General features: G+C 46.7%; 1 protein-coding gene across 3 annotated transcripts in view; it reads left to right on the forward strand.

The window, feature by feature from the left end:
* LOC143286129 (enhancer of filamentation 1-like) overlaps positions 1 to 27,853 on the forward strand; it is a 67,304-nt gene extending 39,451 nt beyond the window's left edge. For all 3 annotated transcript variants that reach the window (XM_076593725.1, XM_076593723.1, XM_076593724.1), the window contains exon 3: positions 20,132 to 27,853. In XM_076593725.1, the coding sequence (XP_076449840.1) occupies positions 20,132 to 23,161 (3,030 nt within the window). In that variant the 3' untranslated portion in view covers positions 23,162 to 27,853. The remainder of the gene's footprint in view (positions 1 to 20,131) is intronic.
* The last annotated feature ends 124 nt before the right edge of the window (positions 27,854 to 27,977 follow it).

Consider the following 27,977-nt stretch of genomic DNA (forward strand, 5'->3'; position numbering starts at 1 on the left):
GTCTTGCTTGTTCGCATCATTTGTTGTTGCTGGTATATGTCTCCCCCCCACCCCCTTCGCACCCCTACACCCCCTTTTGATGGTCTTCTGTTGCTTTTGTCAAATGTTTTTCTTTCACTCCGTATATATCGTGAAAAAAAGGGATGAGGGGAGGGATGGACAGAGAGAGAGAGAGAGAGAGAGAGAGAGAGAGAGAGAGAGAGAGCACAGTGCATTGTATAATGGGAGGTTTTGTGATCACATTATACATATATTTCCCTTCGTGTTGCGTTGTATCTTTGAAGTTTGTATGTTATTGCAGCGCATTTTGTTTCGGCATTTTGTGCGATGTTTAGTTACAGAATTTGCTCTGCCAAGAGCTGCATTGTGTGTGTGTGTGTGTGTGTGTTTGTCTGTCTGTCTGTCGAGTTTGTTTGTCTGTGTGTCTGTCTCTGTGTGTTGTATGTATGAACAATTTAAATACAAAATAGTAATTACCCGTGAAATATTACGCTCGAGCGGCGCTCACTCACACACTGGCGTCAGCTCGCAGTGCGTCAGTCCTTTCGTTGTAAACTTTTCATAACGATGAGATAATGATGGCGTGTCCGTGGTGGGCTTTGTGTGAGACAGCGGCGTGACGAGTGGTGACGATCGTCTTTTGCCACGATGACAAAATTAACGAGCGTAAAAGGTTAAGCACAGTCTGTCACAGCCAAAAATAAACCGGTACGCAAGCTGGAAAATCGTGTTTCGGGGTTTCTGAGTCGGTTTGCCTAGCTAAAAAACTAACTAACTAAATAAAATAAATTAAATGTTCCTCGGATTCTGTTCTTGTTCTGCGACCACCAGAGTTTAGGGCCAACGACGGTGTGCCTTTCTGCTGACCTTGACATGTCTCTTTATTCACAGACAGTTGCACACAAGACGTTGACCCACACAGACGCTGCGAGGGGCACGGCAGGGAAACGGTGGGAGTTTGCCAGGTGTGTGTGCACTGGCTCAGTCACACAGGCTCGCACATACACATGCATGCACGCACGCGCGCTACCCCTCATCACCACCCCATACGCACCCCCACCCCACCGCCCCTCCACACACACACACGGGCACACGCACACACACGCGCATACTGACACACAGACACTCACGCGCGCGCGCACGCACACACACACACACACACACACACACACACACACAGACACACACACAGACAGAACACGGCATAGCACAGCACAGCACGGCACAGCCAAGCACAGCAGTTTATGTGTACAGGCTATTTGTGGGGCGGAGTTCAGCGCGACGTCCTTGAAAGTTTTCCATCGCCACGATATTATATGTGGCCTCTTTTTGTTCATCTTGTTTCAACTGGAGATGAGCCCAGAGCCCATATCTTCAAACATCCCGTTTATCCTCACCCCCTACTACTGACCCTACGACAAACAAAAAATAAAATAAAGGGGGGGGGGGGGGGGGGGGGGGGGGCATCACACACACGCACGCATGCAAATCGGCGCCAAAGAATTTCTGCGGACATAATGCAGTATTTTCCACTTTCCAGGCACCTGTTTTCGCAGCCGAGAGGACACTCCTTGACAATGAAGACGTCGGTAGCCAGAAATCATCTTCTTTTATACACGTACGCTTAATGTACGTTTAATGCAAAAAATATGTCCGCATAACTGTCATGTTACAGACACGTGCACACATGCGCGCGCATACGCTAGCACGCACACAAATAACTGGAAAAGAGTGGAGTGGTCAGCGTTTTTTTTTTTTGTTTTTTTTAAGCCTCGTGTCTCTCATGTATCTGCTTCTGCCCCCACCACCAGTCTGAACGTTTCTCTCTTCCACTCCACCCCCCGATTTAACTCACTCTCTCTCATTGCATGCATGTGCGTGCGTGTGTGTATATGTTAATTCATTTGAATGTGTGTGTGTGTGTGTGTGTGATTCTCCCCTGGATTCACAAAGCCTTTTTTTTTATATAAAACTTTTTGCCCTCTTTCTCTTTTATACCTGTCTGTCTTTAAAACCGTGTTGGTGTGTGAGTCATTCTAGTCTGCGCCCTTCTTCTCCACATAACATACAGCCCCTTTCCCCCACCAAACTAACACCCTTCACCCCCCTCCTGTCCCCTTTCCTCTCTACCCTATCACTCTCCACCTCTCGTCTCGCCGTCTGCACTCTACAAAAAGAAAAAAAAAGAAAAAAAAAAAAAAAAAGAAGTGATTTACGTGGTTTTCATTTTGCCTTCTGGAGGGGGTCAGTCTTGCTTTCGTTCTCTCTCTACTCCTTTCTTGCCATATTCCCTTTCTTTTTTTGTTTTGCTGGTTTGTCGTCCTAGCTTTTGTTGTTGGTAGTGTTGGTGGTGGCGGTGTGTGTGTGTGTGTGTGCGAATGTGTGTGTGTGTCAGTGCGTGCGTGTGTGTGTGTGCGTGTGTGTGTGTGTGTGTGTGCGTGCGTGCGTGTATGTATATTTGTGTGTGTGTGTGTGTGTGTGTGTGCGTGTGTTGCTTTTGTTTATTTGTTTCCTGTCCTTTGTTGTTGTTTTTTGTTTGAAACAAACGTTTATTCGAAGTGTAAGAGTGAACAAATATGCAAATGGAGAGAGCTACAGGTCTTTCTTTTAATGTCCTGTCCTTTCTTTTCGTTCACTTTTTTTTTTTTTTTCAACCCTTGCTTTTCTCATTTCTTTATGTCATTCTTGTTTGCTTGTTTAAAACCCTCTTCCATTTCTTTCTTTCCAAAATACCAGCTCACTTTACCTCATATCGTTTTTCGTTCTTCATTGCTCTCTTTTGTTTCTTCTATACTTTCTTTTCTTCTTTCCATTCCGCTTTCCTTTATTGCTGGTTTGTTTCCCCCTTTCTTTGCCTCTTTCTCTCTGTTCTTTCTTCCTTCGTTTCTTCCTCCTGTGCTGGTATCCTAAGCAATACTGACAGAAAATATATTGTTATTTTACATGTTATTGCTTAACTGCCTTCCCCCCCTTTTCTCCTTCCATCTCACCTTCATGAAACACACTCCTATGAAGCTGACAACAAAACAGGTTGTAACCATTTATTTTTTTAAATGTCTGTATCGACCAAACCGTCACCGTCCTTCCCCTCTGTCACCCCCCCCCCACCCGCACTCTCCACCCCTCCCTCCCCTCATTCCCACCATCTCCTCCCCGTCACCTCGTTTAAATTTCCTTCCCCCAGCAAGCACAAACATATTGTATCTGTAGAGAAACAGCCTCCTATTGTCAGGTTCTTCTTGCTAACAACAATGAAAAGTCTGTTCTCATAGTACCGCCTGTGGTCCGTGTATAAAATACAGGTCACCACGACGTATGGGACCCGGACGACTCTCAGACTCGGGTTACAAACAAGTTTACAGACAACAACAATGACAACGTCCCGGCCAAGAAAGCTCGCAGGTCGTGTTGGACAAAAGGTCACCGGGTGATGATAATATATAGGACTAGGGTAGGGGGTGGGAAGTGTGGGGGGCTAGTAGCTAGAGAAAAACAACAGGCTCAAAGCTCAAAAGCTCATCGGGGCAAAAAGTCCTTGTTATGTCGGAGATAGGGCGGCGGCGAAGGTCGAGAGAGCTTTGGGATTAGGGTCAGTCTGTGTGTGCGGCGAGTCCAGTTGTTTTTTGTTTGTTTGGTTTAAAAAAAAATTTTTCACCTGCTGTGATGCTTGGAGTCAATGCCCCGCAACATTCCCATCACAGTAAAAAAAAACAACAAAAAAAACACAAACAAAACAACAACAACAAAAAAACAAAACATTATTAACGAATAAGCCAATAGGTAAAGCAGCTAAATAAACGGATAAAACGATTTTTTTTTTAAAAAGAAGGGGGAAAAAAAGACTGCACACATAAAAATATGTATGAAATTGAAAAATAAAACCTGCCGCTCCGACGTCAGATTGTGTGTGTGTGTGTGTGTGTTGGGGTGGGGGATGGATGTGGCGGACTGCAGTAATGTGTCTGTGTCAGTTTGTGTGTGTGCACGCGCGCTTACCGTGCATGCTTTGTAGAACTTTGCGACCAGGACAGGTTGTTTAATTGCTCGGGCGACGTGTTTGATAACGCGAGGCCATTGCCCCGAGGGGGGATGTGCTTTACAGACTCGTGCCTTTCCCGACTCCTTTCCTCTACCCCCGCTTTCCGCCCCCGCCTCTTCACTTCTCTCTCTCTGTCTGTCTGTATGTCTCCGTTTACCTGTCTGTCTGTCTCTTTGTCGGTCTCTCTCTCAAACACACACATACACACACACACACACACACACACACGCGCGCGCGCCATTATCTCTCGTACTCACATTCTCAGATTCCCACAGGTCTTCTTCCTTTTCTCACTTCCTCTCTTCCTCCCTGCTTCCCCCTCTCACCCCTACTTATCCAGTCACTTATTAAATATGCTGGCCATTTCTCTATCCGATACGTTTGTTACACACATTTTGTGAATGTCAGAAGCCTTCCGGCGTGTAAAAAGAAACAACAACAACAAAATCAAAACATTATGTCAATATCAAAACATAATGTCAATGTCCCTTTCCATTTGCCACTTGATCTCCTGAGGGAGCCAGTTGCACTGCTCGGACGGAAGAGCCTAGTATGGTCGTAACCCGCTACTAACTGTGTGTAGTATGGAACTGACCAATGGCGTAGCTCGGTCAACTAAGGCATTTAGTCACGTGTAACTGTCAAAAAGTTAGAACCAAGCAATGCAACTGGCACCTGCTCCAAACAACCATCTTTTTCTCAACTCCCCGTAAAGCATCTTAGAGAGGGACTGAAGAGAAAGGGGACGGATGGGGGATGAGGTGGGGGAGAAAGGGGGGGGCGGGTATTAAGACAAAGGGAGAAGCCTTTGAAGTGACGGGTCACGATTACTAATCCGGCCAAAGGGGAGAATAATGAGTAAGCTGAAAAGGTATCACAGTGTGCTGTCACTGCGGAAGAGGTTTTTTTTGTTTTTTTGTTTTTTTTCTGATTCTGATACCGTGATTGTGATTGTCTCCGAATCTCTTCTCAGTCTTCTGCTGCCTGCAGACTTTTCATTCATTCATTCCTCCTCTTCCTGCGCTTTGTCATCGCCGTCCTCGGCTTCCTCCTCTCCCTCTTTCACACTTCCTCTTACATATTCTTCTTCTTCTTCTTCTTTTTTTTTTTTTTTTTTTTTTAAAATACGTTGTTCACTTCTGAATGTATGTCCGTGGCGTGAACGTCAACGGTAAAAGGTCTTTTAATAGAACTCTGACGAAAATGACAATTTTTTTTTTTACTGCCATCCAGGTTATGGTATTGATCAACTGTGACTCTGTGACTTCAGGCAGAAACATAGAATAAATAGAACCGGTGTGTCTGTATGAGATGAGAGAGAGACAGACAGACAGACATACAGGGAAAGAGAAAGATAAAGAGACAGTCTGTGTGTTTTTGTACGTTTGCATGTCCGCACTGAGCTCGGAATACTCGCTTGCAGACTTACACCAGAAGTGCACCAACGCACCGCGTTTGTTTTACGTAATCCATCAAAGGGGACATAGCTGGGTAGAGGACCGATTAATTGACCGTGGGGAAAAATGCTGGGGTTGGTTTCACACATATGTGCGTGCGTGGCCTTGACATTACAGTTGGCAGCACAGACAAATCCCCATCTTGTGGTGTCTGGTTGGTTGGTTGGTTGGTTGTTTTTGTTTGATGTTTCTTATACGACTTCTGGCTTCTGCGGTAAGTAAAAAAAAAAGTGTCATCACTGGTAATTACATCCCAGACATTTTGCAGACATTATGGAATGAAGTTGGGTCAGAAACTGATCATTTGTTTCGGAAAGCTGGGTACTGGTAATATATGCCATGCACTCCTTAGAGAGGCTCTTTAACTCCAGTTTTTCTTAGAGGATAGGGGGTTACTGTCTCGTTTATCTGGTGTGTGTGGGGGTGTGGGGGATCGTATAAAGATAGAGCATGTATACACATTTATGTCTTCACACTGGTGTGTGCGTGCGCGCGCGCTTCTTGTTTGTGTGTGAGTAGAATAGAATAGAGTACTTGTTATGGTAAACGTGAGCATATTAAGAAGAGAAACATTCGTGAACAAAATTCGCCAGCCTTGGCTGTGATTCTGTTAGAAGGATCATTTCACTAGGCCTTGCATTTGCACAACATATATCGATTAGGAATCTGTATCTCTAAGTAATGTATTTTACACAGTTGTCTAAAACGTGAACCTCATCTTCTAAACTGTTGCAGGTATTACACAGTCTATGCTCTTTTCGGTGTGCTTTTGTATCTTCCTTGTTCGATTTGTAAGTCATGGGCGCTGATTCATAACATCGTCAGTGCTTTCCTGTGTTGTGTATTTTGTGTGGTTTTAAAAAAAAAATTTTTTTTTTATATATACGGTTCATTTTTATAATTTGTCACAGCGTTCTTGTAAAATTCCAATTTAGACGAAGTGTTTTGTTTCTGTTTCCAAAAATTCTGCATATTCATTTTCAAGCTTCTTGGATATAGCATACTTTAATCTTTTAACACTTAAAGTGAACTGTGTGTGTGGAGAGAGAGAGAGAGAGAGAGGAGAGAGAGAGAGAGAATGTGTGTGTGTGTTTCTGTGCGAGCGCATGTGTATGTGCATGTTAACTTTTTTTTTCTGACTTCTCGCCCCTCACCTGGCGCCTCCCTGCAATGGTTACCTCCCACCACCCCCATCCCCCGCCACACACACACCGTTGACAGGTAGCGGAGTGCATGTCAAACGTGGGGCAAACAATCCTTTAGGAGACATAGAGCTCCCTTCCCATTTTCCAAATGAAATGAAACCTCCACTCCCTGTCTGTCTGTTCTCCATGTCAGTCTGCTCCTCCCTTCCTCCCCCCCCCCTCCCCCATCCATCCACCCACCCTACGCATACCCTCAACACCGCAAAGTGGTCCCCCACCCCCTTCTTTTCCTCCAAAAAACTGCCCCCTCCCTGCCCCCCCACACCCCCAGTTTCCCCTCCTCTTTCCCTCCTGCGTAATAGGTGTGCACGACGTGTCCCCTGGTTGCCAGAAGTCACAGGCCGAGGTGTAGATCGAGTGGGTGACATAGATCCTATGGGCTGCGTATCGCTGGCACTTTGTGTGGTGCATAGTACGTGTGGCTGGCGAATATCACGCCAGTTGGGCCTGATCGTATGAGCCGTTTTTTGTTGTTGTAGTTGTTGTTTTTGGTTTTTTTTTTATTTTTTAGAAAGAAAAAGAAGAGGAAGAAGGAAAAAAAAAAGAAGAAGAAAAGACGAAGGAAAAAGGGGTGCCCCTTTCTGTCTGTATCTGTGTGTGTGTGTGTGTGTGTTCGCAGGGCTTGTTTCATCGGGATTCTTTTTTTTTTCTTTTTTTTCTTTTCTAACCATTCTTTTAACTGTTTTGTTCTAATATTCGCTGATGTTGCAGATAACTTAGGACGGGAAAGGGGGGTTGGGTGAATGGGTTGGCTTACCTGCTGAACTTAGGGTGGGGGGGGAACGTTCACCTGCATGTTATCCTTTTTATTGGCGTATCGCACGCACGCCACGTCTTTGAACGCACGTGGATTTTTGTTTGTTTTTTTTGTTTTTGTTTGCTTTGTTTTTGTTTTAACCTTCAAGGAAATGCTTTCCTTTGTTATTGGTAAGGCACCTCGTCATACCCCCCGAGCGCGCTGAGCGATCCGTATCTTGGACTTGGGTGTTCCATTACCGTAGGCATGGATATACATGGTGTCTCTGTCGCCACGGTGTCAGAAAGATCATTATCAAACATATTATCTTGACTTTGCTCCTGCTGTTTGGGGCTCACCCGGCTTCACCCACCCCGGGTGTCGGCAGTGAAATGATTTGATATGGGGTCGTCAGCAACGCGTCGACACGGGGAATACTTGTGTGAAATCTTTTATTGTAAAGGTTTGATACGAGAAGGGTAGAACTTTGGCATTTGCTGCAGCCAGCACGCTATGAAATGTAGATAAGTTCCTCTGTTGAGGTGTTTTCTGAAGGACGGTGCTTGCATGCTTGGCGGTCTGGGTTGTCGCTTCTTGATGAAGTTTCATGTCGGTTTTGCAATAGTAATACGGTAATAATGAACACATCACCGTTATATGGGTAGCAGTACAATGTTTACATACATACATACCTACATACATACATACACACGCGCGTGGACGCACGCACGCACGCACACGCACTCACACACACACACACACACACACACACACACACACACACACACACACATGATTATCCAAAGGTTGGAGTACTATCGGTCGCGATCGACTTTACAACAGTCGGATGATCACTTTGATATAGACTAAGCACCGCTTTCGATACCTCTGCAGCAAGGTAAGCAGTTCAGACTAAGCACTGTCTCTCCCCTCTCTCTCTCTCTGTCTCTCTATGTCCCCCTCTCTCTCTCTCTCTCTCTCTCTCTCTCAGCAATGAGCAGCAACATTCTCAGTGCAAACTAAGCATATTCGCTCTGTCGGTCATGCAGTTGGCTGCATTCATACACGGTGAATATGTGGGCATTTCATATTTCTGTGCGGTGCTGTCTCTGCGAGCTGCATTATCTGTCGTCTGCTCTGGTTGCTCCTGGTTCCGAGGTATGTTCTAATTGCATTCTATGTATCGGTTGCGTTGGCTGATACAGAGGCGTTGGCAGGTTTACTGGTTGGCGTTATTAACTTTGTGATCCTCCAGAATCTCAGGGCGAGTTTAATTTAATAAGGCCCAACTGTTTTCTGTCTCCACCAACCCATACCCCACATCTCTCTCTGTCTCCCCCCCCCCTCTCTGTCACCCCCTCTCTCTCTCTCCCTTCCTCTCTCTCTCTCCCTCTCTCTCCCTCCCTCCCTCTCTCTCTCTCTCCTCGATTCGTTTAGTGAAATGAAGACATCTCATCGTCATCGCAGGGTTCGTTATACGGGATTCACAAAAAAGTTGAGAAACACCTGGGAACACACACACACACACACACACACACACACACACACACACACACACACAGCTTCCCTCCCTCCCTTCCTCCTTTCTACCTTTCTATCCCTCTCTCTTTCTCTTTGCCCCCCTCCCTCCCCCCTGTCTCTTTTTCTTCTCTTCCTCTCTCTCTCTCTCTTCCCCTCCCCTCTCTCTCCACGCTAGGTCTTCGTGACACGACGTGTTTTATCTCCTTATCTGCCGCGCGCCAGAGACTTGAATCAGCAATATACCTCGAGGTTGAACCAAGACATCACCCTGTCTCGGAGAGAGCCTTCACGTAATGGCAGAGTGATAGAAATCTTCCTGGCACGGCCCACTTGAGCTTGAAGGGGTATACACTTGTCTGACCCAGCACAAGGTGGCCCCAGTGGTGTTTGTCTCCTTTCAAAGTGTCTGACACTGAGAGAAAGAAGGTTGGTGGTGGTGGGAAATGTGTATGCAAGTTCTCTTTCTCAGTAATAATGATAGATAGTACTTATACGGCGCAAAACCCCCTAATAATTCTCTCTAAGCGCCCCTCATGAAACAATGCATTAACAGTAGTGCTTATTAATACATTACGTTCAAGATGAATCAACACCCCCATCTCGGGTAAAAAGGCAAATTGACATTTTGTCGCTTTTTTTCCACCATTTACAACAACAACAAAATCTGGAAATGGCTATCATAATTATAGTCGAGCGAGGATTCGAACGCCCGACTCTCAGTATGGCAGGCTATCCGAAATTGAGGAAGGTTCTTAACTGGGATTTGCTAAGTGGGAAGGAGGGGGATCGGAGGAGGGAGTGGTAAGGGAAGGGGGGAAGCGTGCTAATCACGTGTCTGCGTTTGGCAGGTGGTGTCAACCATGTGAGGCATATGTTCATTTTCGTTGACCATCTGTTGCATGAATGCACAGTGGTAGACAAGCTTGTCGTCGTCATAAGCCTCTATTTGTCTGTATGTGTCTGTCTGTGTCTTTCCGGCTCTTTTTCTGTCTCTGTCTGTCTCTCTGTCTCTTTCTTCGTTCGTTTGTTTATTTACAGTCTATTCGTCTAAGATGATGATGTTATGTCTATTTATTTTTTTTCTATATGCTCTCTCTCTCTCTCTCTGTGTGTGTGTGTGTGTGTCTGTCTGTCTGTCTCTCTGTCTGCTTTTTGGTCCTATTTGGTACAGAACATTCATTTCATATAATTGCTCCTACGCAGAATGCACAGCAAGCAAAGTAAGCAGACGCATACAAAGCAAAGAACAAGGAGCATCATGTGATCTGGTCGAAAAACACATGCTCAGGAACATCCCCTGAACTGTATGTAACACACTGTTTAAACCAACCACAGCAATCTACAACTGTGTTGTGACGTGTTCCAAATAAATGCACTACAACTGTGTTGTGACGTGTTCCAAATAAAAGCACTACAACTGTGTTGTGACGTGTTCCAAATAAAGACACTGTGTTTCACCAACCAGAACAACGGAACTCTTTGGCCTTCAGGAGACCATAACCATTGAAAGGTAAACAACATCTGGTCAGTCGAGCGGTTCTCGGACACAATTCAAAACTTTGAATTTATCCGCTCGTTTTCGGTGGAACAGGGGCCGCGTCACGTCAACATGTGATTTACACAAGACTTAAGAGGCCAACAATGGGCGTAGTGGGTGGGGGTGGGGGTGGGGGCAAAACCCAGTTCTAACGAGCTCAGAGGATTGGTCAATGAAGAAAGAAAGAAAAGAAAAATAGCCCAGCTCTAACGAGCTCATGCAGTGGGCTTGGCGAAGTGGAGGATTATCGCGTGATTATGTCGGTGAGGTAAGTAGTGCACAGTGGTAGAGCAAAACAAAAAAACGAAAAAAACCCCGTACAAAAAACACCGGTTTGCAGTTAGGCTTTTTGCCGTCTGATCGGTGCACGCACAGCTGTGGGCATATAAACCAGTTTGGCGAGTTGCCAGTGTAGCGCGCGTGCGCGCTGCCTTTTTTTCCGACAGCCAATCGGGTGACTGGATGGTTGGATTTTACCAGTCATTGAGTGGCAACCATCTTTGAACAGATCGGTGAATTGTTCACGAGGGCAATTCTTGAAGTTTTTTTTTTTTTTTTTGCGGTCAGAATTTACGTAATGCCGCGCTAATTTGATATAAGAATTAGTGTTATAGGTTTGTAGTGGTTTTTTTGTGTGTTTTTTTTTTCTTGGGGGACTAGACACGTTCTGTTTTGTAGTTTTCGACGTTCTTGCCGTTCTTGCTAAGAGAACTGGATCTCTCTCTCTCTCTCTCTTCCCCCACCCCCATCCCCCTCCCACCCACACTTGCGCGCGTGCGTGACACATACTCTCTCACTCAAGCACATAGTCTTTCAAGTGGCTAATAAATCATGCAACTGGGATTGGTTTCTCCACCACACAAAAGAGAAACATTTCAAGAAACCAGAGGGTTTCATAGTTAAACCCTCGCCCTGACCGCTCCCCCCTCCCCCCTCTCTCTCTCAAAAAAAGAGAAAAAAAAAAGGGGGGGGGGGGGGGGGGGGGGGGAGCCGGCTGTGACATTTCCATGATGAACCCATTCAGCACCGGTTTGAATTTAATTCGCCAGCAACGCGACCTTCCTGGGACCATTATAGCATACCGTATAATGCCCAGACGTTGCACTCTTCACCTGTCCCCCCAGGCCCCCACCCTCCCTATCCCGCTGCTCGCTGACTGGAGGAGTGGGGGGGGGGGGGCGATATGCGAACGTATTCGTTTTATTACTTTTTACAATGTTGATGATGACGATGACTGGGCAGTGCCTAAAATCTTTTTCCTTGAGCAATAAAGTTTTTGAATCTTGAACTGATACAGAGATAACCCCTCATCCATACGATTTTCCTGTTTTTTATCCCACAGTCTGTGTGTGTGTGTGTGTGTGTGTGTGTGTGTGTGTGTGTGTGTGTGTGTGTAATGAAAGAGAGAGTGAGAGAGAGGGAGAGAACTCTGATGACAGATCATGAGAGATACGGATACGGATAATTAAAGAAAGGCCATGTCGCCTTTTGAAGGGGTAAGGTGACCATTGATAAATAACAAAATCATAGTAAACAGTTTGAACAAAACAACTTACGCTGGGTTACAAATAACTAAGAGCACATTAAATAACGTATTTAGAAGGCTGTGTAACCTCAAACTGCCTTACATTTGTTGTCCACAAGCAAAACAAGTCTGAATACAGACGTTTGACCACGATATTTTGTCGGAATGCTGTTGAGTCAGGGCAGGACACTGAAACACGAAATGAACTTTCATTTTCTGGTGCTTTTTGACACAGTGTCATGATCGAGAGAGAGACGCACAGACAGACAGACAGACAGACAGACAGACAAGTATACAGAGAGCGGAGAGGTATTGCCAACTGAAGGTTGAGGGAGGGACAGAAGAACTTGAGAGAGTGACGCGCGGCGGCCTGTCGTGTACAAGGCAGCAAGATTAATGGGGGAGAACTATACTTTTCCCCTTTTTTCTTCTGCACCAAGCTGTATTGTTGTAAAGTGTTTAAAGTGTTCCTGTCCCTGGTTGTTGTTTTCTGAGGAGACATAAACTGTGTGTTGTGTGCGCTGGTTGACAGCCTCCTGCCCCCATCCATCCCCTTCCCCCCCCCCCCCTTTTTTTTGTTTTGTTTTGTTTTTTGTTTGTTTCTTGTTGTTGTTGTTGGTAGGGGTAGTTTGTTTTCCGTTACTTTTTTTTTTCTTCTTCTTTTTTGTAACTCAAGGATAATTATGTGGGATCATCAACAGCATGAAAGAATTGTCTTTGCACAGACACACACACACACACACACACATACACACACACACACACACACACACACACACACACAAACACACACACACACAACACAACACAACACAACACAACACACACACACACACACACACACACACACACACACACACACACACACACACACACACACACACGAGTCACTCAGATACGTTTTTTTTTCTCTCCAACCGCAAAGCACACATAGCGAATCAGCACAAAAGCCGTCTGTTGATGCGCCCTCCTTGTGCAGTGAAAACATTGTTGGTTCCCCCTCCCATTTTTTTCTCTCTCTAATTACAGGGAGGGGTTGTGTGTGGATGGGGGGGCGGAGGTGGGGGGGGTCTTGCTGTCTGTCTGTCTCTATCTCTCTGTCTCTGTCTCTGTCTCTGTCTCTCTCTCTCTCTCTCTCTCTCTCTCTCTCTCTCTCTCCGACATTCAGCGTGTATGTAACGTTATCCCTCGCAACTACCGCTTCCAGTTTCACCACCAGCTTCCTGTGTTTTTCAGTTTTTCATTTTAGTCTGTTTGTCTGTGTGTCTCTGCCTCTGTCTGTCTATCCATCTCTCTGTCTGCCTCTATCTGTCTCTGTCTCTGTCCGTCTCTGTCTGTCTGTCTGCCTCTCTCCGATTCATTCAGCGTACCCGTAAAGTTTTCCCTCGCGACTACCGGTTCCAATGTCACTACCAACTTCCGGTGCTTTTCAATGTTTTCATTTTTATTTTGCGCTCCAGTGACGCACGCACGCTCGCTCTCGCACAAACACGTGCGCGCTGCTCGCGTAATAATGATAACAGTGGCGACCGGCGTTTGGAACTCCCCACCCCCAAACCCCCGCCCCCTCCTCACCCCTAAAACTCTCCCCCCAAATATCTGGTACTATGATGCGTTCATATCGAGCGAAAGAGCACACAAAGGAGTCCCTGGCACAAGGTGAAAGAGAGAGGGACAGGGTGGAAAGGGGTTTAGTGGGAGAGTGAATGTGATGGTGTTCGGGAAAAGTTGGGGGGAGATGGGTGTGGGGAATGAATGGAGAGAGACAGGTAAGGCTCTGTTTCTTCTCTCCTCCGATGTCTAAGGAAAATAGAGAGAAAAGGGGGAAAGGGAAAAGAAGGAATGAGGGAGGTGGGGTGGAGAAAGAGGCAAATCAGAATCAAAAACAAGAGGAAAGAATGTTAGCTAGCAAACAAGAATTCTGAAGAATGTGTGTGTGTCAGTGTGTGTGTGTGTGTGTGTGTGTGATAGAGAGAGGGGGGAGGGAGAGAGAGAGAGAGAGCGCAGACAGGCAAACAAAGAAAGAAAGACACTGAGACGACCACAAAGAGAGCGAGCGAGAGACACAGGCAGGCAGCCGCAGAGTAGGGAGAAAGATGGTGGTGCAATGTTTTAACGTTGCACCTGGCGCCTTTTGTATCTGCGTTGAACGCTTGACTGGCATTGAAACGCCGTTTCCTGACTTTGTCAGGAAATCAGTCTTCACAAATCTTCCGTGCTAGGAGGGGGTGAAGAGGGTTGCGGATAAGGGTGGGGGTGGACTGGAGGGGGAGGGAGGAGATGGGGTTCCAGTAAATAAAAGCGCTCGATGGTTCTTTGTGCTTCCGCTGAGACTGAGTGTAAAATCTCTGTCTGTCTGTCTGTCTGTCTGTCTCTCTCTCTCTCTCTCTCTCTCTCTCTCTCTCTCTGACGTTCTGTGACTTTAAAAATACAATTATCAGTGGCTCGTTGTGTCTGTTTGTCTCCCTCCGTCTCTCTCTGTCTCTGTCAGTCTGTCTGCCTGTCTGTCTCGCTGTCTGTCTGTGTGTCTCTCTCTCTTTCTCTCTGCCCCCCTCCCTACATGCATGAATAGTTAACATAGAGACAGAAAGAAAGAAAACAAGAAGAAGATGAAGAAAAAAAAAAAAAGGTTCCAGGCAAGAGAGGGAGAGGGTGTACTCGCAAGTGTTATTAAGCATTTCTGACAGCCGACCGGGAAAATGCTCTTTCTGGCATCGTGTTGCGAGTGGTGTGAACTCGGATGCCGGCGGAAACAAACAGACTGAGTAACTAACTGCATGCCGACGTAGGTTACATCATTGTGTTGCATGCCGCTGCGGCAGACTGAATGCCATGAGGTTTACGTAACTCGAGTGCGGCGGGCGTCTTTGTTGTTGCCGTGCTTTGTTAGTCATCCCCAGCCACGCTACATGTTAAAGGCCGTTCACAAGAGAGAGAGAGACCGACCGACCGATAGGCAGAATTGACAGAGAGTAATGTTATCAGGACTTTTAAGGGGGAAAAAAATGCTTATTTATTTATTCAAGTCCCCATAACGTCTTCTGATGGAAATACACAGATTAATGCTGACACAGATAGGTGCAATGTAAAATCTGATTATTGAATAAGATTTAAAAGTCGTACATAGTGGCAAATTGATTGGTTGATTCAAGATTTTATTGTTATATTTTCTTTCTCTTAAATACTGAAATTTGAACAGAAAAACAGACTGACCGATTCATTATTCATTTATATAGTTGTTTTTTTATTTTTTTTATTCATCTGTTCGTTTATTTGTTTATTTCTTTATCTATTTGTGTCTTTATCTATTCATTTATTTATTTATACCTCTTTTCTCTGCTTTTTTCCCAGATTGAACGATTGTTGATTTTTTCATCGTGAATTTCTTGTTTGTCCTTACCACACAACTTTATGCCTGCCTCCACCTCCACCTCCCACCCCCTCCTCCTCAGGTTAGGCTTAAAATATATTTAACAAGAGGCAAAGCCTTCAAGACTCACTTGTGCTTCACGCTTTATCCTGTAAAGGAATCATTAGGAGGGAAAAAAAAGAGATTTTAAAAGTGGTTGAAAAGTGCTCTGTATTAAATATGATGGATAAGCTTGGGAGAAGAAAAAAGAAAAGAAAAGAAAAAAAATGTAATGTTTAAGATGAGAAAGATCAGTTTAAAGCAAATTGTCCCCTAGCATTAATTACAGAGTAATTTTCCTTTTTTACTATCGGCACCAAAACGTTTGCAAATAAATAAAGCTTCCATGCTTAGCAAAAGAAGTTTTTGTTTGAACAAAAAATGATAATAATGACTGCTCTTGTTGTGTTAGAATATCAGATCAAAGTGCCAAGTTTAGAGAATGCAAAAAATATAAATATAACAGTAAATGCAGTTTGCATATAACTAGGCTTCTTTTTTTTTTTTTTAAATTTTGGTGCCCATCCCAGAGGTGTAATATTGTTTTAAACAAGATGACTGGAAAGAGCTGAATTTTTCCTATTTTTATGCGTAATTTGGTGTCAACTGACAAAGTATTTGCAGAGAAAATGTCAATGTTAAAGTTTACTACGGACACACAGACACACACACACACACACACACACACACACACGAACACCGGGTTAAAACATAGACTCACTTTGTTTACACAAGTGAGTCAAAAAATGAAACCCCCAAAACTGCCGCTGTACAGGAACAGTATTGCAAAGAGGACATGGCACTTGACCTATTAGTCGTGTTGGACGTTATCTTGAGTATAGTCCTCGGTCAGGTTTGTGCTGAGTCAGTGAGAGGGGTACCACCTGGCTTATAGGATGACGTGGTCTTTCTTCAGTAGCCTCATAAACATTCGCGATGTGTGGGAGGATTGTTTAAAAAAAAAAAAACAACAAAAAAAACATTTAACCGACTATTTCAGCAGTTTTATATCCCATTATTGTTGTTTGGTAAACCCTGTATCGTGGTGTTGTAGAGGGTTGTTATAAATCTGTAGAGGCTGTTCTTCTTTGTCGACCTACTTTGCAAAGGTCAGGAGAATTTACAGGCCAGCATACCGCCAAACATCCTTTTCTATCTTTATTCCCCCTTTTTTCATCATCTTCTGATTCTGCAAGTTTGCGTTGGTTTTGCATTTCATATTATTACGTGTATGTTTTACATTTGAGATAATGCGCGTAGGCCTGCGTGGAAGTATGAAATCAAGTCTGTTTATTGCAACAAAACTTCAAAACAAAAGCAGACATGAAGCGGACATTTGCAGTTTCAGCTACCTGTCATTGAAAGGTGGAAATGGTTCGTATCAGCAGTGATGAATACATGGGTGTAGGAACGAGTTCACGCGTGTCGAAGCGATAAAAGACCTTTTGCCTGACCTTGATAAAAATAATCTGAGCTGGTGCTCGGTTGCTTGATAGTAAATAAACAAATCAATAAACGAATGGTTGAATGAATGAAACGAGTATGGCTGCACTAACAATGCATATTTTCGAAAGAAACTATTAATTGACAGTATTCATTGAAAAACTACTTTTTCTCTTTTTCTTCTCCCGTCTCTCTTTGGTCTTCTTCTTTGCTTGGATATCGGACACTGTACTGCTATCGATGACACGAAAGCGACTCTGAAAAATTATTTTCTTTCAGCATTTTTACAAGACCGATAACGATCGTCTCTGTTTTTTGTTTGGAATATACTATAACAATACCGACCCATTGACCGTCCCCGGGCTTTTTATTTTATTTCATTTTTTATTCATTTTTGTTTGAAATTCTAAAACAAAACCAACCCATTGGTGAACACACAAACCACTGCTTCCACCACCACCACAACCACAGCAACAACAGCGAATTGTTTAGCTCTGACTTTCACTGTCAGTGTATAAAGTGCCTAGAGTGTTGTCAACACACAAAGTCAGCCTTGTTAGCCCTTGTGTTTTATGTTTGGGTGGAGGGGTATGTTTAGCATACTGTCGAGCATCAGTAACGTATAGCCCTCCTCGCATAGCTCACACAGAGTAGTCTCGCAAGCTCAGGTCTTTTTGCTCAGCAGTGAGATAAAACCTGGGAAGATGCAATGTTTGTGTGTTTGTGTCGGGGGTGGTGGGGGTGGGTTGTTAGATAAAGCTCTGCTTTGCATTGGAAGGGGAAAGAGAAAAAAAAAGGGGGTGTGGGGTGGTGGGGAGGGAGGGTGATGGCTTCGATGCCCTTGACCTGAGAGACTTTTTTTTCTTTTTGCGGGAGATTGGTTCCTCATGGTGGTGTGTGTGTTCTTTGCGGAGTCAGTACTGTACCGTGGGTGGGAGGAAGAAGTCACTCCACACCCTGAACACATTTCCCACAAATGTCTTTCTCTTCTCTCTGTCCTGTTTGCCATTCTTCCCAGTCTGGCCGCCACACACCTCATCCCCTCCGCCCCTCCCCCCCCCCTCTATCTATCTATCTATCTATCTCGCTCTCCCTCTCGCTCTCCATCTATCTATTTATCTCTGTGTCTCTCTCTACAGCCATTAGGGTACCACCTCGCTCTTGTTGATCATGGCTGGTATGCCAACATCATACTGACAATGTCAGTGACATCAACAATTGCTACGGGGTTTGTTTTTTTTAATCAGTCAAGCATAATAATGTCGGAATCGTCGCCAACTTAAACAGGCAATTAATTATGAATCAAGCCCTGTACTTCGTTTGGCTAAAGAATTACTAATACATGAATATATTGTCCACATTTGTCATCGAGCGCGAGCAATTGCACCGTGAGTGTTCTCTAAATGAATGCATTCAACACGTCCACACGTTTACAAAAGTAATACAATGACCCGAAAACTCGAGTAAAGAAATTTTGTATGACATTTTGTAAATAAGATTTTTAATCTTTCGAGAGTTAGTAAGTACAGTGTGAGTGCATACTGGCGGTTTAGTGGGGATGGGAGTGGGGGTGTATGTTCGCGTGTGTGTGCATGTGCGTGCGTCGTGCACGCGCATGTGAAAAAAAAAAGCTGGAGTGGTTAAGATCCGGGAGGGTTGGAGGAGTGTTTCAACGTCCAGGCTTTCAGGGAATAAAGTTGAGGGCTTTAAAGAAACTGACACAAAACGGGGGCTGCATGCCGGTTTTTTCACGACTGAATGCCTTCGCTTCATGTGAATAGATAGCTCTGCATTTTCACAACTATTAACGTGTCATTAAATCCATGAGTGAGGTTGTGTGTGTGTGTGTGTGTGTGGGCGCGCGCGCGCGCGCGCGCGTTGTGAAAGAAGGATGAAGGATTGGGGATTCGGTAGACAGAGAATGGATGGGAGAGTGAGTGAGTGTAGCGTGTGTATAGACTAGTGGGATGAGGGAGAGAGGGAGGAAGAGGAAGAGAGAGAGATGGGAGAAATAGTAGAGAATGAGAGAGAGGGGAGGGGAGGGGAGAGAACAGCAGGCGCCTTTCTTCCCTCCATCCCTCCCTCCCCCCCCTTGCCCCAGACAAACACACACACACACACACACACACACACACACTTTTTTTTTTTTTTTCAAAGGAAGGCCAGCGTCAGTCAGTATGGTCTGTGTGTCTGCGTATTTCTTTTGATATACCACCCACTCGCTGCACAACAGCGGTTTCTTTTTGTCCGTGACAAGAAACGGGTTTGCTGACGGTGGTAGGTGTGTGTGCGTGCGTGTATGTGTGTGTTTGCTTGAGAGAGAGAGAGAGAGAGAGGGGGGGGGGGGGGAGTGCATCAACGCTACCTCCCGTAGTTTTTCAGACGTGGTTGATTTGATGTTGTGTTGCGTTGTGCTGCCCCAGTCGCTGTTCTTTCATTTTTACCTTTCCGACCCATTTCCACCCCCCCACTCACCCCCCCCCCCCCCCCCCCCCCCCCCCTGACTTTCTCTCTCTCTCTCTCTCTCTCTCTCTCTCTCTCTCTCTCTCTCTCTCTGTGTGTGTGTGTGGCTGGCCCCTCCTCTCATCTGTCCCTGTTCGTCTTGTGGTTTCTCTTAACCCCGCCCCCCTTCCCACCTCCCCTTACCGCATTGGAACACTGTCTTCTTCATTCTTGCCGTGTGCTTTTCTTTTCTTCGCGTATAGTTTGTAAGTCAGTTATTCTGTTGTTGTATACTGGCGGACTGGGAGAGGTCTTCAAGGTAAAAACACCCATGTATTTTGGAAGAAAGTGTATTTCCTGGCTGGGTAGCTGACTTGTCTTCTGTCTGTTTTGTGACTGTCTTTTTGTCTCAGGATCTGTTTCTGCCTGTGGCTGTCTCTTCGACTCTCACTCACCTCAGGGCTGGGTGGAAAAAAAAGCGTATGCTTTGCTTATATCATTACCCTGGTACAATAACATTTCGTTTCTTTCTCTCTCTCTCTCTCTCTCTCTCTCTCTCTCTCTCTCTCTCCTCTCTCTCCTCTCTCTCCTCTCTCTCTCTCTCTCTCTCTCTCTCTCTCTCTCTCTCTCTCTCTCTCTCTCTCTCACACACACACACGCTACATCCTTATATCTGTCTCTCTCTCTTCGCTGCTTTTCCTTAATGTTTAAAACAATTTTCTATGAATGTGAAATGACGATGGTGTGACAGGAACTCTCCCACTCGACCTGACTATAGCATAATAACCCCCATGCTTTTTACCTGTCGGCCCCACAGGTGGTGACCCCGGTGAAGAAGGGCGACGTGTACCTGCACACCACCTCCCCCACAAGCCGCGCCATGGAGGACTACGATGTACCCCCTTCCCGCTACTTCCCCTCGGGTCCCGCGCTGCCAGGACACGAGGTCTACGACGTGCCCACCAACCTGCCCGCCCCGGCCCCAGGCACCTCCTCTTCGGCCTCCTCCTCCTTCTACGACACCCCGCCGTCCAGCAAGCGGGCGTCGGTGGAGAGGACCCCGCCAGGAAGTCAGCGGGCTTCCATGGACAGCCTCGGGTCGTCCTCTTCGCTGTCCTACCGCCTTTCCGGGGACCAGGCTCCTCACCCCCAGCACCAACACCTCTACCAGACGCCGCCCAGCAGTAAGAGAGCCTCTGCGGAGAGCGGCAGCGTACGGCTGTCGGGAGGGGAGAGGCATTACGAGACCCCGCCCAGCAGCAAGCGGTCTTCGTTGGAGAGGATCCTGTCGGACGACCAGCCCACCTACGACATCCCCACTTCCGCTAAGGCCGTGGAGGCGGTGGCCCAGGCTCCTCCTCCCCTCGCCGCCTCGGGTGGGGAGACCACCTACGACACACCACCCCTCAACCCGGGCTCCAGGCGTCACTCGCGGGACTCCACGGGGACCGGGAGCCGGGGCAGCATGCTGTCGAGCGCCTCCATGGACTCGTGCGCCTCGGGCGGCAGCTCGTCGCACCTGGCCCCGCACCGCCACTCCAACACGGGCAGCCTGCCGGACTCTGCCCGCTCCAGCCTGGACGCCTCGCTGCACGAGCCCTACGACCTCCCGCCGAGAGAGACGCGCGCCATGAAACAGCTGTCCATGGACTCGGGTCTGGGGAGTTTCTACGACACGCCGGCGCCAGGACGGCAGAACCAGGCCTCCCCTCAACCCCCGCACTTCGCGCACAGCTCTTCCCACCTGTCGGACTGCGCCAGAGTTGGGGAGCGGACCAAGATGGACATGAAACGTAGCCGCAGCCTGGAAAACGCGCTGGACGATTTCTACGACTCCCCGCGCAACAACGCGCCCAAAGTCCACCTGAAATCCGCCGTGCAAGGCTTCGGGTCGGCCTCCGCCGTGAACCACGACCCCAACGCTGTGTACGACATCCCTCCCCAGGTGACCCGGGACTCGGTGATCTCGGCCCGCTCAGACTCCTCGGACGACAGCCAGAGGCTGTCCACCTGCAGCGTGGACTCGCGCGGCTCTGGGGTGGCGGAGTACACGGCAGTGGCGGAGGGCATCTACGAGGAGCTCCTGCTGGACCTGGACTCTGCCGTGGAGCTGCTGGTCAAGCTCCAGCAGCAGGTCACCCGCGCCGCTTCAAAAGTGCTGACGTTCGTGTCCTCCACGTGGCGCACGAGGGAGTCCCTGCAGAGCAACGTGTATGACATCAAGGTGGCCTGCGTGGAGCTAAAGAAAGCCACGGCCGAGTTCATGGAGTTCGCCCAAGGGACGTTGGCCAACTCGGCTCGCCTGTCCGACCGGAAGCTGGTCAGCCGGCTGGTGAGACACGTGACACCTCTCCAGCAGCAGCGCAAAGCCGTGTCGGAGACGCTGCGCTCCCTGGAGGACATGAAGTGGCAGGTGGCGCTGCTGGCGGAGCCCTTGGAGGCGGAGGCCCCGGACCACCTGGGCACGATGATCTCCCTGGCCAAGGACCTGGTGCCCGACGTGAAGAAGCTGGCCTCCCTCATCCAGGGCAACAGCACCCTGCTCTTCAAACGATCCTCAGACCTGGCTGCGGCACAGTCGCGGGGTGCGGACGGTTCCCACGTGGCTGCCAAGCCTCCGATCGGTCCTAAGCCAGACGTTCTGGCCAAGCTAGGGGGAGGGGGTACCGGGGTGGGCATCGTCATACCCAGGCAGAGGACTCTACAGCAGCGGCCCCTGCCTCCCCCGCCGATGTCCAGGCGGCCGCTGCCTCCAACGCCTCTGGAGCAGAAGCTCCGCGGGCTGGAGTTGTCCGCTTCCCAGGACAGTCTGAACGATTACGTGAACGTGTTGGATGACGGCGAGCGGCGCTACACTGTGGCGGATGACGACGACGACGACGGTGACAGGGATTACAGTGACCTGCAGCAGGAGTATGACTATGTGCAGCTGGAAGAGTGTGACGTTGCGGCTCAGCACAAGAGCAAAGAACAGCAGCTGCAACAACAAGAACAGCAGCAACAACAACAACAGTCATCACAGCAAACCGTGTTGAAAAATATAGAAGAAGAGGTAGAGCCGCCCAACACACCTTCCCCAGACAAAACCCAGTGCTCTGACAGACTAGACGAGGCTCCAGAAAAGGACTTACCGGAGACCAAACCGGAGCCTGTCATTCATCACACGGACAGGATGTCCGCCGACCTGGGTGACAAACACCTGGACATCGACACAGTGCCAACCAAAGAGGATTCCAGCGACACGATCTCACCACCATCACCACCACCTTCCACCAGTGACGCTAAAGACATTCCAGACGGTAGTGGGCTCCCCTTACCAGAGCCTACCACGCAAGAAGATCTCGGGATGGGCCCCTTGAACGGGCTTACAATGCCTGCCACCTCACAGCAGCACCAACAACAAGCCAGCACCAACAGCACGGACCTGAGCGGCACGAGCCTGGACCCCAGCGACAAGCAGGTGCTGTGCTACTACTCGGGGCAGCTGGAGACGCACTCCACCCTGCTAACCAACGCCATCGACGCCTTCTTCGCCTGCATCGAGAGCGGGGAGCCGCCCAAGGTCTTCATTTCCAACAGCAAGTTCGTCATCGTCACCGCCCACAAGCTGGTCTACATCAGCGACGCCCTCCACCGCAGCCTGATGAACGGGGAGGTGCGCAACAAGGTGATGCAGTGCGCCAACCACGTGTGTCAGTGCCTCAAGGTGTCCGTGCAGGCCACCAAGACGGCCGCCTTGCAGTACCCGTCCGTCCCTGCCGTGCAGGAGATGGTGGACCGCGTGGTGGACGTCTCACACGCTGCCCACGAACTCAAGCTGGTCATTTCTCAGGCCTCGGCTTTATGAGGGGGTGTGGGGGTGCTGGGGGGCTGGCTTAACCTTAACCTGGTCGTTTCTCAGGCCTGAGCTTTATGAGGGGCACTAGGGGGTCTAGCTTGAACTCAAACTGGTCATTTCTCAGGCCTTGGCTTTATGAAGGGGGGCTGGCTTGAACTCAAACTGGTCATTTCTCAGGCCCTGGCTTTATGAAGGGGGCTGGTTTGAACTCAAGCTGGTCGTTTCTCAGGCCTTGGCTTTATGAAGGGGGCTGGTTTCAACTCAAGCTGGTCGTTTCTCAGGCCTTGGCTTTATGAAGGGGGCGGGTTTGAACTCAAGCTGGTCGTTTCTCAGGCCTTGGCTTTATGATCGCTGTGTGCAGTGCATACATGTACAGTTAGTGACTCACTTATGAGGGAAGGGGTGGGGGGGGGGAGTGGCTTGAGTCCTGTTTCTTGTCAACCAGTTTCGTATGTACATATACAAGCTAGAACATCGCTGATTGTCTTACGACTTCCATGAAGAAAGAGAGAAGAAATATAAAAATATATAATCTCCGTGAACTGATGGACTTTGAAGGTTCTTCCGTCGTTCGGTACGACGGAGTGGGAAGAACTGTCATCAAAATGTGATTTCATGCTCATTTGTCTGAAAGATGTACCTATCTGTGCTTGTTCCTTTTAAGTTTAACACGTCTGTTAGCTCTGGCTGAATGTGAGTTACCCAGTTTATAGCAAAACCATGTCATCCACACTATTCGACCAACACCTGCTGATGTCAGACTTTCCAATACAACACACACCAGTTGTTGCCCTGTGCAGTGGGTGCTCCAGTATCTATCACCAAAACTTTCTGGTGGACACAGTACCGTCAATGATTCCCAACGTTTATGTGTACTAATTTGTGTCTACAGTGTGCACAGCATTGCTCCGTTTATTTATCAGTGATGTGGACTCAACCGATTCCAGAGTACAATGCTTGTAAATGGGTTGTGGTTGTGTTGCAGAAGTGTGCCTTTTAAGTTCAAAAACGCGATCACATCATTTTTGAGGTACTCATTGGTGGAAAAGTGATTTTTTTTTTCGGACCAGTTGTGCGTGAAGAAACTGCTGAAACGTTTTGTCGAAAAACGAAATTGAATGGGGGTATTTTTTTTACTGCTGATGAAGTAATTTATGAAAAGTGTAAAGCATTACAAAAAATAATTTAAAAGTTCAGATGACAGTGAGATGTCATTCGCATGAAATTAGACACTGTGTTTGGTAAGGCATAGACTCCATGGACTTAAAAAAGGATGCGTTTTCTGTGTTTGTTTTTGGAGTTTGGGGTGGGAATAAAGTGATTACAATAGTCATCGGTTATAAGTTTTTGTGTTTTGTCGAATGCTGCCAACAAAATTATTATGACAGAATCCTGCCTTAGCAACTCTGAACTATTTCCTTGGTTGGTTGTGCTTTGAAGTGGATGATGAAAAGTACAGATTTATTGGACTTTTTGTGAATAATGTTATATTAATCGGTTATTTTAAACGATACTTTTGTTTTCCAAAAATCTTTCAGAGAGAAAGGGATACAGTTAATGCACTAGCAAAAAAAATGCAACTTTTCTCTGGTTTCATTATTTACCAACATGTTCACAGATGAGGCAGAAGAGAAGAGAGTGTGGTTTGATGAGAGAGAGAGAGAGAGAGAGAGAGAGAGGGGATGTTGGGATGAAAGGGGTATATTGTTTTCTTCGCTGTTTGAGCTTAGCTGTAAGATTGTTTCTGTTGTTATGTATTTAGATTCTCACTTTTCTTCTTTTCTTTTTAGCTTGGTTTTCATTGACAGACTTTACAAAGGGGGCAGGTGTTTTGAAATAGTCCAAATGATGTTACTCAAGTTTTCAGAATTTAGTTGAATGGTTCACTCATATCATTTTTTCCCACAAATATAATACTGGATCTTAAACATCCTGTCTCGTCTCCCTCTCTCTTCTCTTCTCTTCTCTTCTCTCCTCTCCTCGCTACCTCTCTTACACATACACACACACGAGCGCACAAACACACACACACACACACACACACACACACACACACACACACACACACACACACACACACACACACACAGTGTGTATTTGCTTCTTCTTTTTTTCTGTAATGACTCTGTAAACTCATCATTTCATTCTCATTATTTTCATGTTTACCAGATGGTGACCCATTGCCTGTGAAGAACGCGCACTCATACATATAAAATGATATTCATGTCTCGTCATTACACATTCAGATAACCAGGACGATCTTCTCTTTGCTTTCCATTCCAAGATATACATATATATACAGTGAATACTTACCATTATGATAATTACGCGGAGACAGGGCTCATTGTATATTGAATGCTGAACTTTTGGTGCTGCAATAATTGATCATAGTTGTAACCCTGGTTAATATTACATTGGTTGTGATTTGCAAAGTCGGTACAAAGCTAGTGAATCATGAATTTGTGATGAAGTGCGCCTTTTTTGTCTTCTTCTTCATCATCATCATCTTAAAGTATCTGTGTTGGCTTTATTGCAAATATTTACAACTGCTTTGGAGCAAGCGTCTGTATAGAAATCAATTTGTACGAAAGAAAAAAAATGTAAATACATAATTATAATGTGTGTATGGTTATGTCACGTAAAATATTGTATTGCGGTATAAAGATGTACAGTCATGTTTATTCATTTGTTTCATGTATATTATGTATTAGGCTGATTCAGATTTGTGTGTGTGTGTGTGTGTGTGTGTGTGTGTGTGTCGGGTATCCAGATCAGTAAAACTATCAAGGGGTCTTCATATTAACAGTAGATAGCTGTGTCTTCAAAAAAGTAAGTAGTGGACACCACTTTTTTAGTATTTTGATAGGATCCAGTTTTTGAACATCAGCTCCGCAAAATGACTGAAAGAAAGGTTATAAAGAGCTGACAGCAGTTTTCAGCGGAACCAGAAACAACACTGATTCTTTCTTTCTGTTAAGGGCGATACATTTCACAGAGGTCATTAACTTGTGCTGCTTTTCTGTTTGATTGGTGTCCAAAGGGTGGCAGGCTGTCACATCGAATCCCTGGCGCTTAAAAACAAAAAAAAAAATAAAACAAAACAAAAAAAAAACTGACATTCGTCGCTGCTTCCGTCTTTACCAAACATTGCGTCTTTCTGGCGGTGGTGGTGTCGTGTTGGGTAGGGTTCACTACTGTACTAAGTCTCCTGGTATTATGGTTGGTTGTCCCCGTCGATATCGAAAATATCACCTCCTGTGGTGTGTGTTTGGTGTCAACTTGAATGTAAACCAACTAACTTCGGACTCTTTCTTTTTTTATTTATTATTATTATTATTATTATTTTGATAATAATAACTTTCGTTTGTCCCACATTGTGCATGCATTACCGGTTCACAACACTCACACACACGCGCTCATCATTGTTTCCTGTGTGATTCATTCACACACACACACACACACACACACACACACACACACACACACACACACACACACACACACACACACACGCACACACACACACACACACACACACACGAGTCACTTTAAATGATTCCGGTCCATTGCAATTGACGAGAACACTTGAAAGGTCTGCCGCCTCTGGGCAGCAAGTTTCGTTTCGACAAGTTGTAAGATGAGATCATAACAAAGATAGCTCTCTAGAGGTGACAGACCTCTTGAAAGTGTTCCGTCCATTGTGCAGTGTGCAATGACTCACACACAGGGATCACACACACACACACAGCCGGCGCCATTGTGTGCTGTGCACACATGCATGTACAGTCACTTACTCGCATGGACCTGGGCCGAGGTGCATGTGAGGCGATCTTTGCAATGCTTGTTTGCTTTTAGAGTTCAGAATGTTCCTAAGTATATGGAATTTACCGTGGAGTTCGGAACATTCTTTTAAAACGATAAGCAAACTTATTTGCTGCTAAGTTCGCGTGATGCAGCCCACCCGAGGCTCAGGTCCGATTCTTGAACAGTCCCGTTTGGCCCACTCTTTTATCGTCGTGCTGTCACCTTCAGTGGTCTGTCATTGCGGGCTGGACTGTTCTGCACACCCCGCCGTTCGCGTTTCGCCCGTTCTCTCTGTCTCCCTCTCTCTCTCTTTCTCTCTCTGTCTCTCTCTCTCTCTCTCTCTCTCTCTCTTCCTCCCCCCCTCTCTCCCCCACTTCTCCCTCTCTTGCTCTCTCCCTCCCTCTCTCCCCCCACTTTCTCTCTCTCTCTCTTTCGCTCTCTGTCCCGTCCCCCCTACCCCCACCCCCTATCTTTCTCTCTCTCACACACACACGTTCGTGCGGAGCAACTCAGAACACAGGCATATTTGGAAAAGGCGAATCGGGAGCACCACTTTAGTGATTGGCGTATCGGTACTCGGCGAATCAGTAATAGGCAAATCGGGAACAGATGAATGAGGAACTGGCGAATTGGGAGGACAGCCAAGTGAAAATATATGAATAGTTAGTTAACTTAACTCGTATCTCTGCCACTCGTTTGATTGACCTGATGTTTGTCCGGAGATGGAACGTGACGGGGAAAGACTTAGCTACTGTCGATTCTGTCAGCGTCTTATTGAATGCACACTATTATAGGTCACTTGAAAAGCTAGTCCACATGTGGAGAACCCCCCGTAGGGTTATTCTGGGCTGGCCAGGTTTTACCCTGGGGTGGGTAAAAAAAAACAAAAAAAAACAACTACGGGGGGATACGAATATAGGCTGCTACACCGGTGAAGGAGTTGGTGGTGGTGGTGATCGCTTACACGCTGTTTTACACTAGTTAGGCCAACTGGACCCCTTTCTAGGGTTGGGGATTTTTC

The sequence above is a fragment of the Babylonia areolata genome, chromosome 9, assembly GCF_041734735.1.
Source record: "Babylonia areolata isolate BAREFJ2019XMU chromosome 9, ASM4173473v1, whole genome shotgun sequence".
Taxonomy (NCBI): domain Eukaryota; kingdom Metazoa; phylum Mollusca; class Gastropoda; order Neogastropoda; family Buccinidae; genus Babylonia; species Babylonia areolata.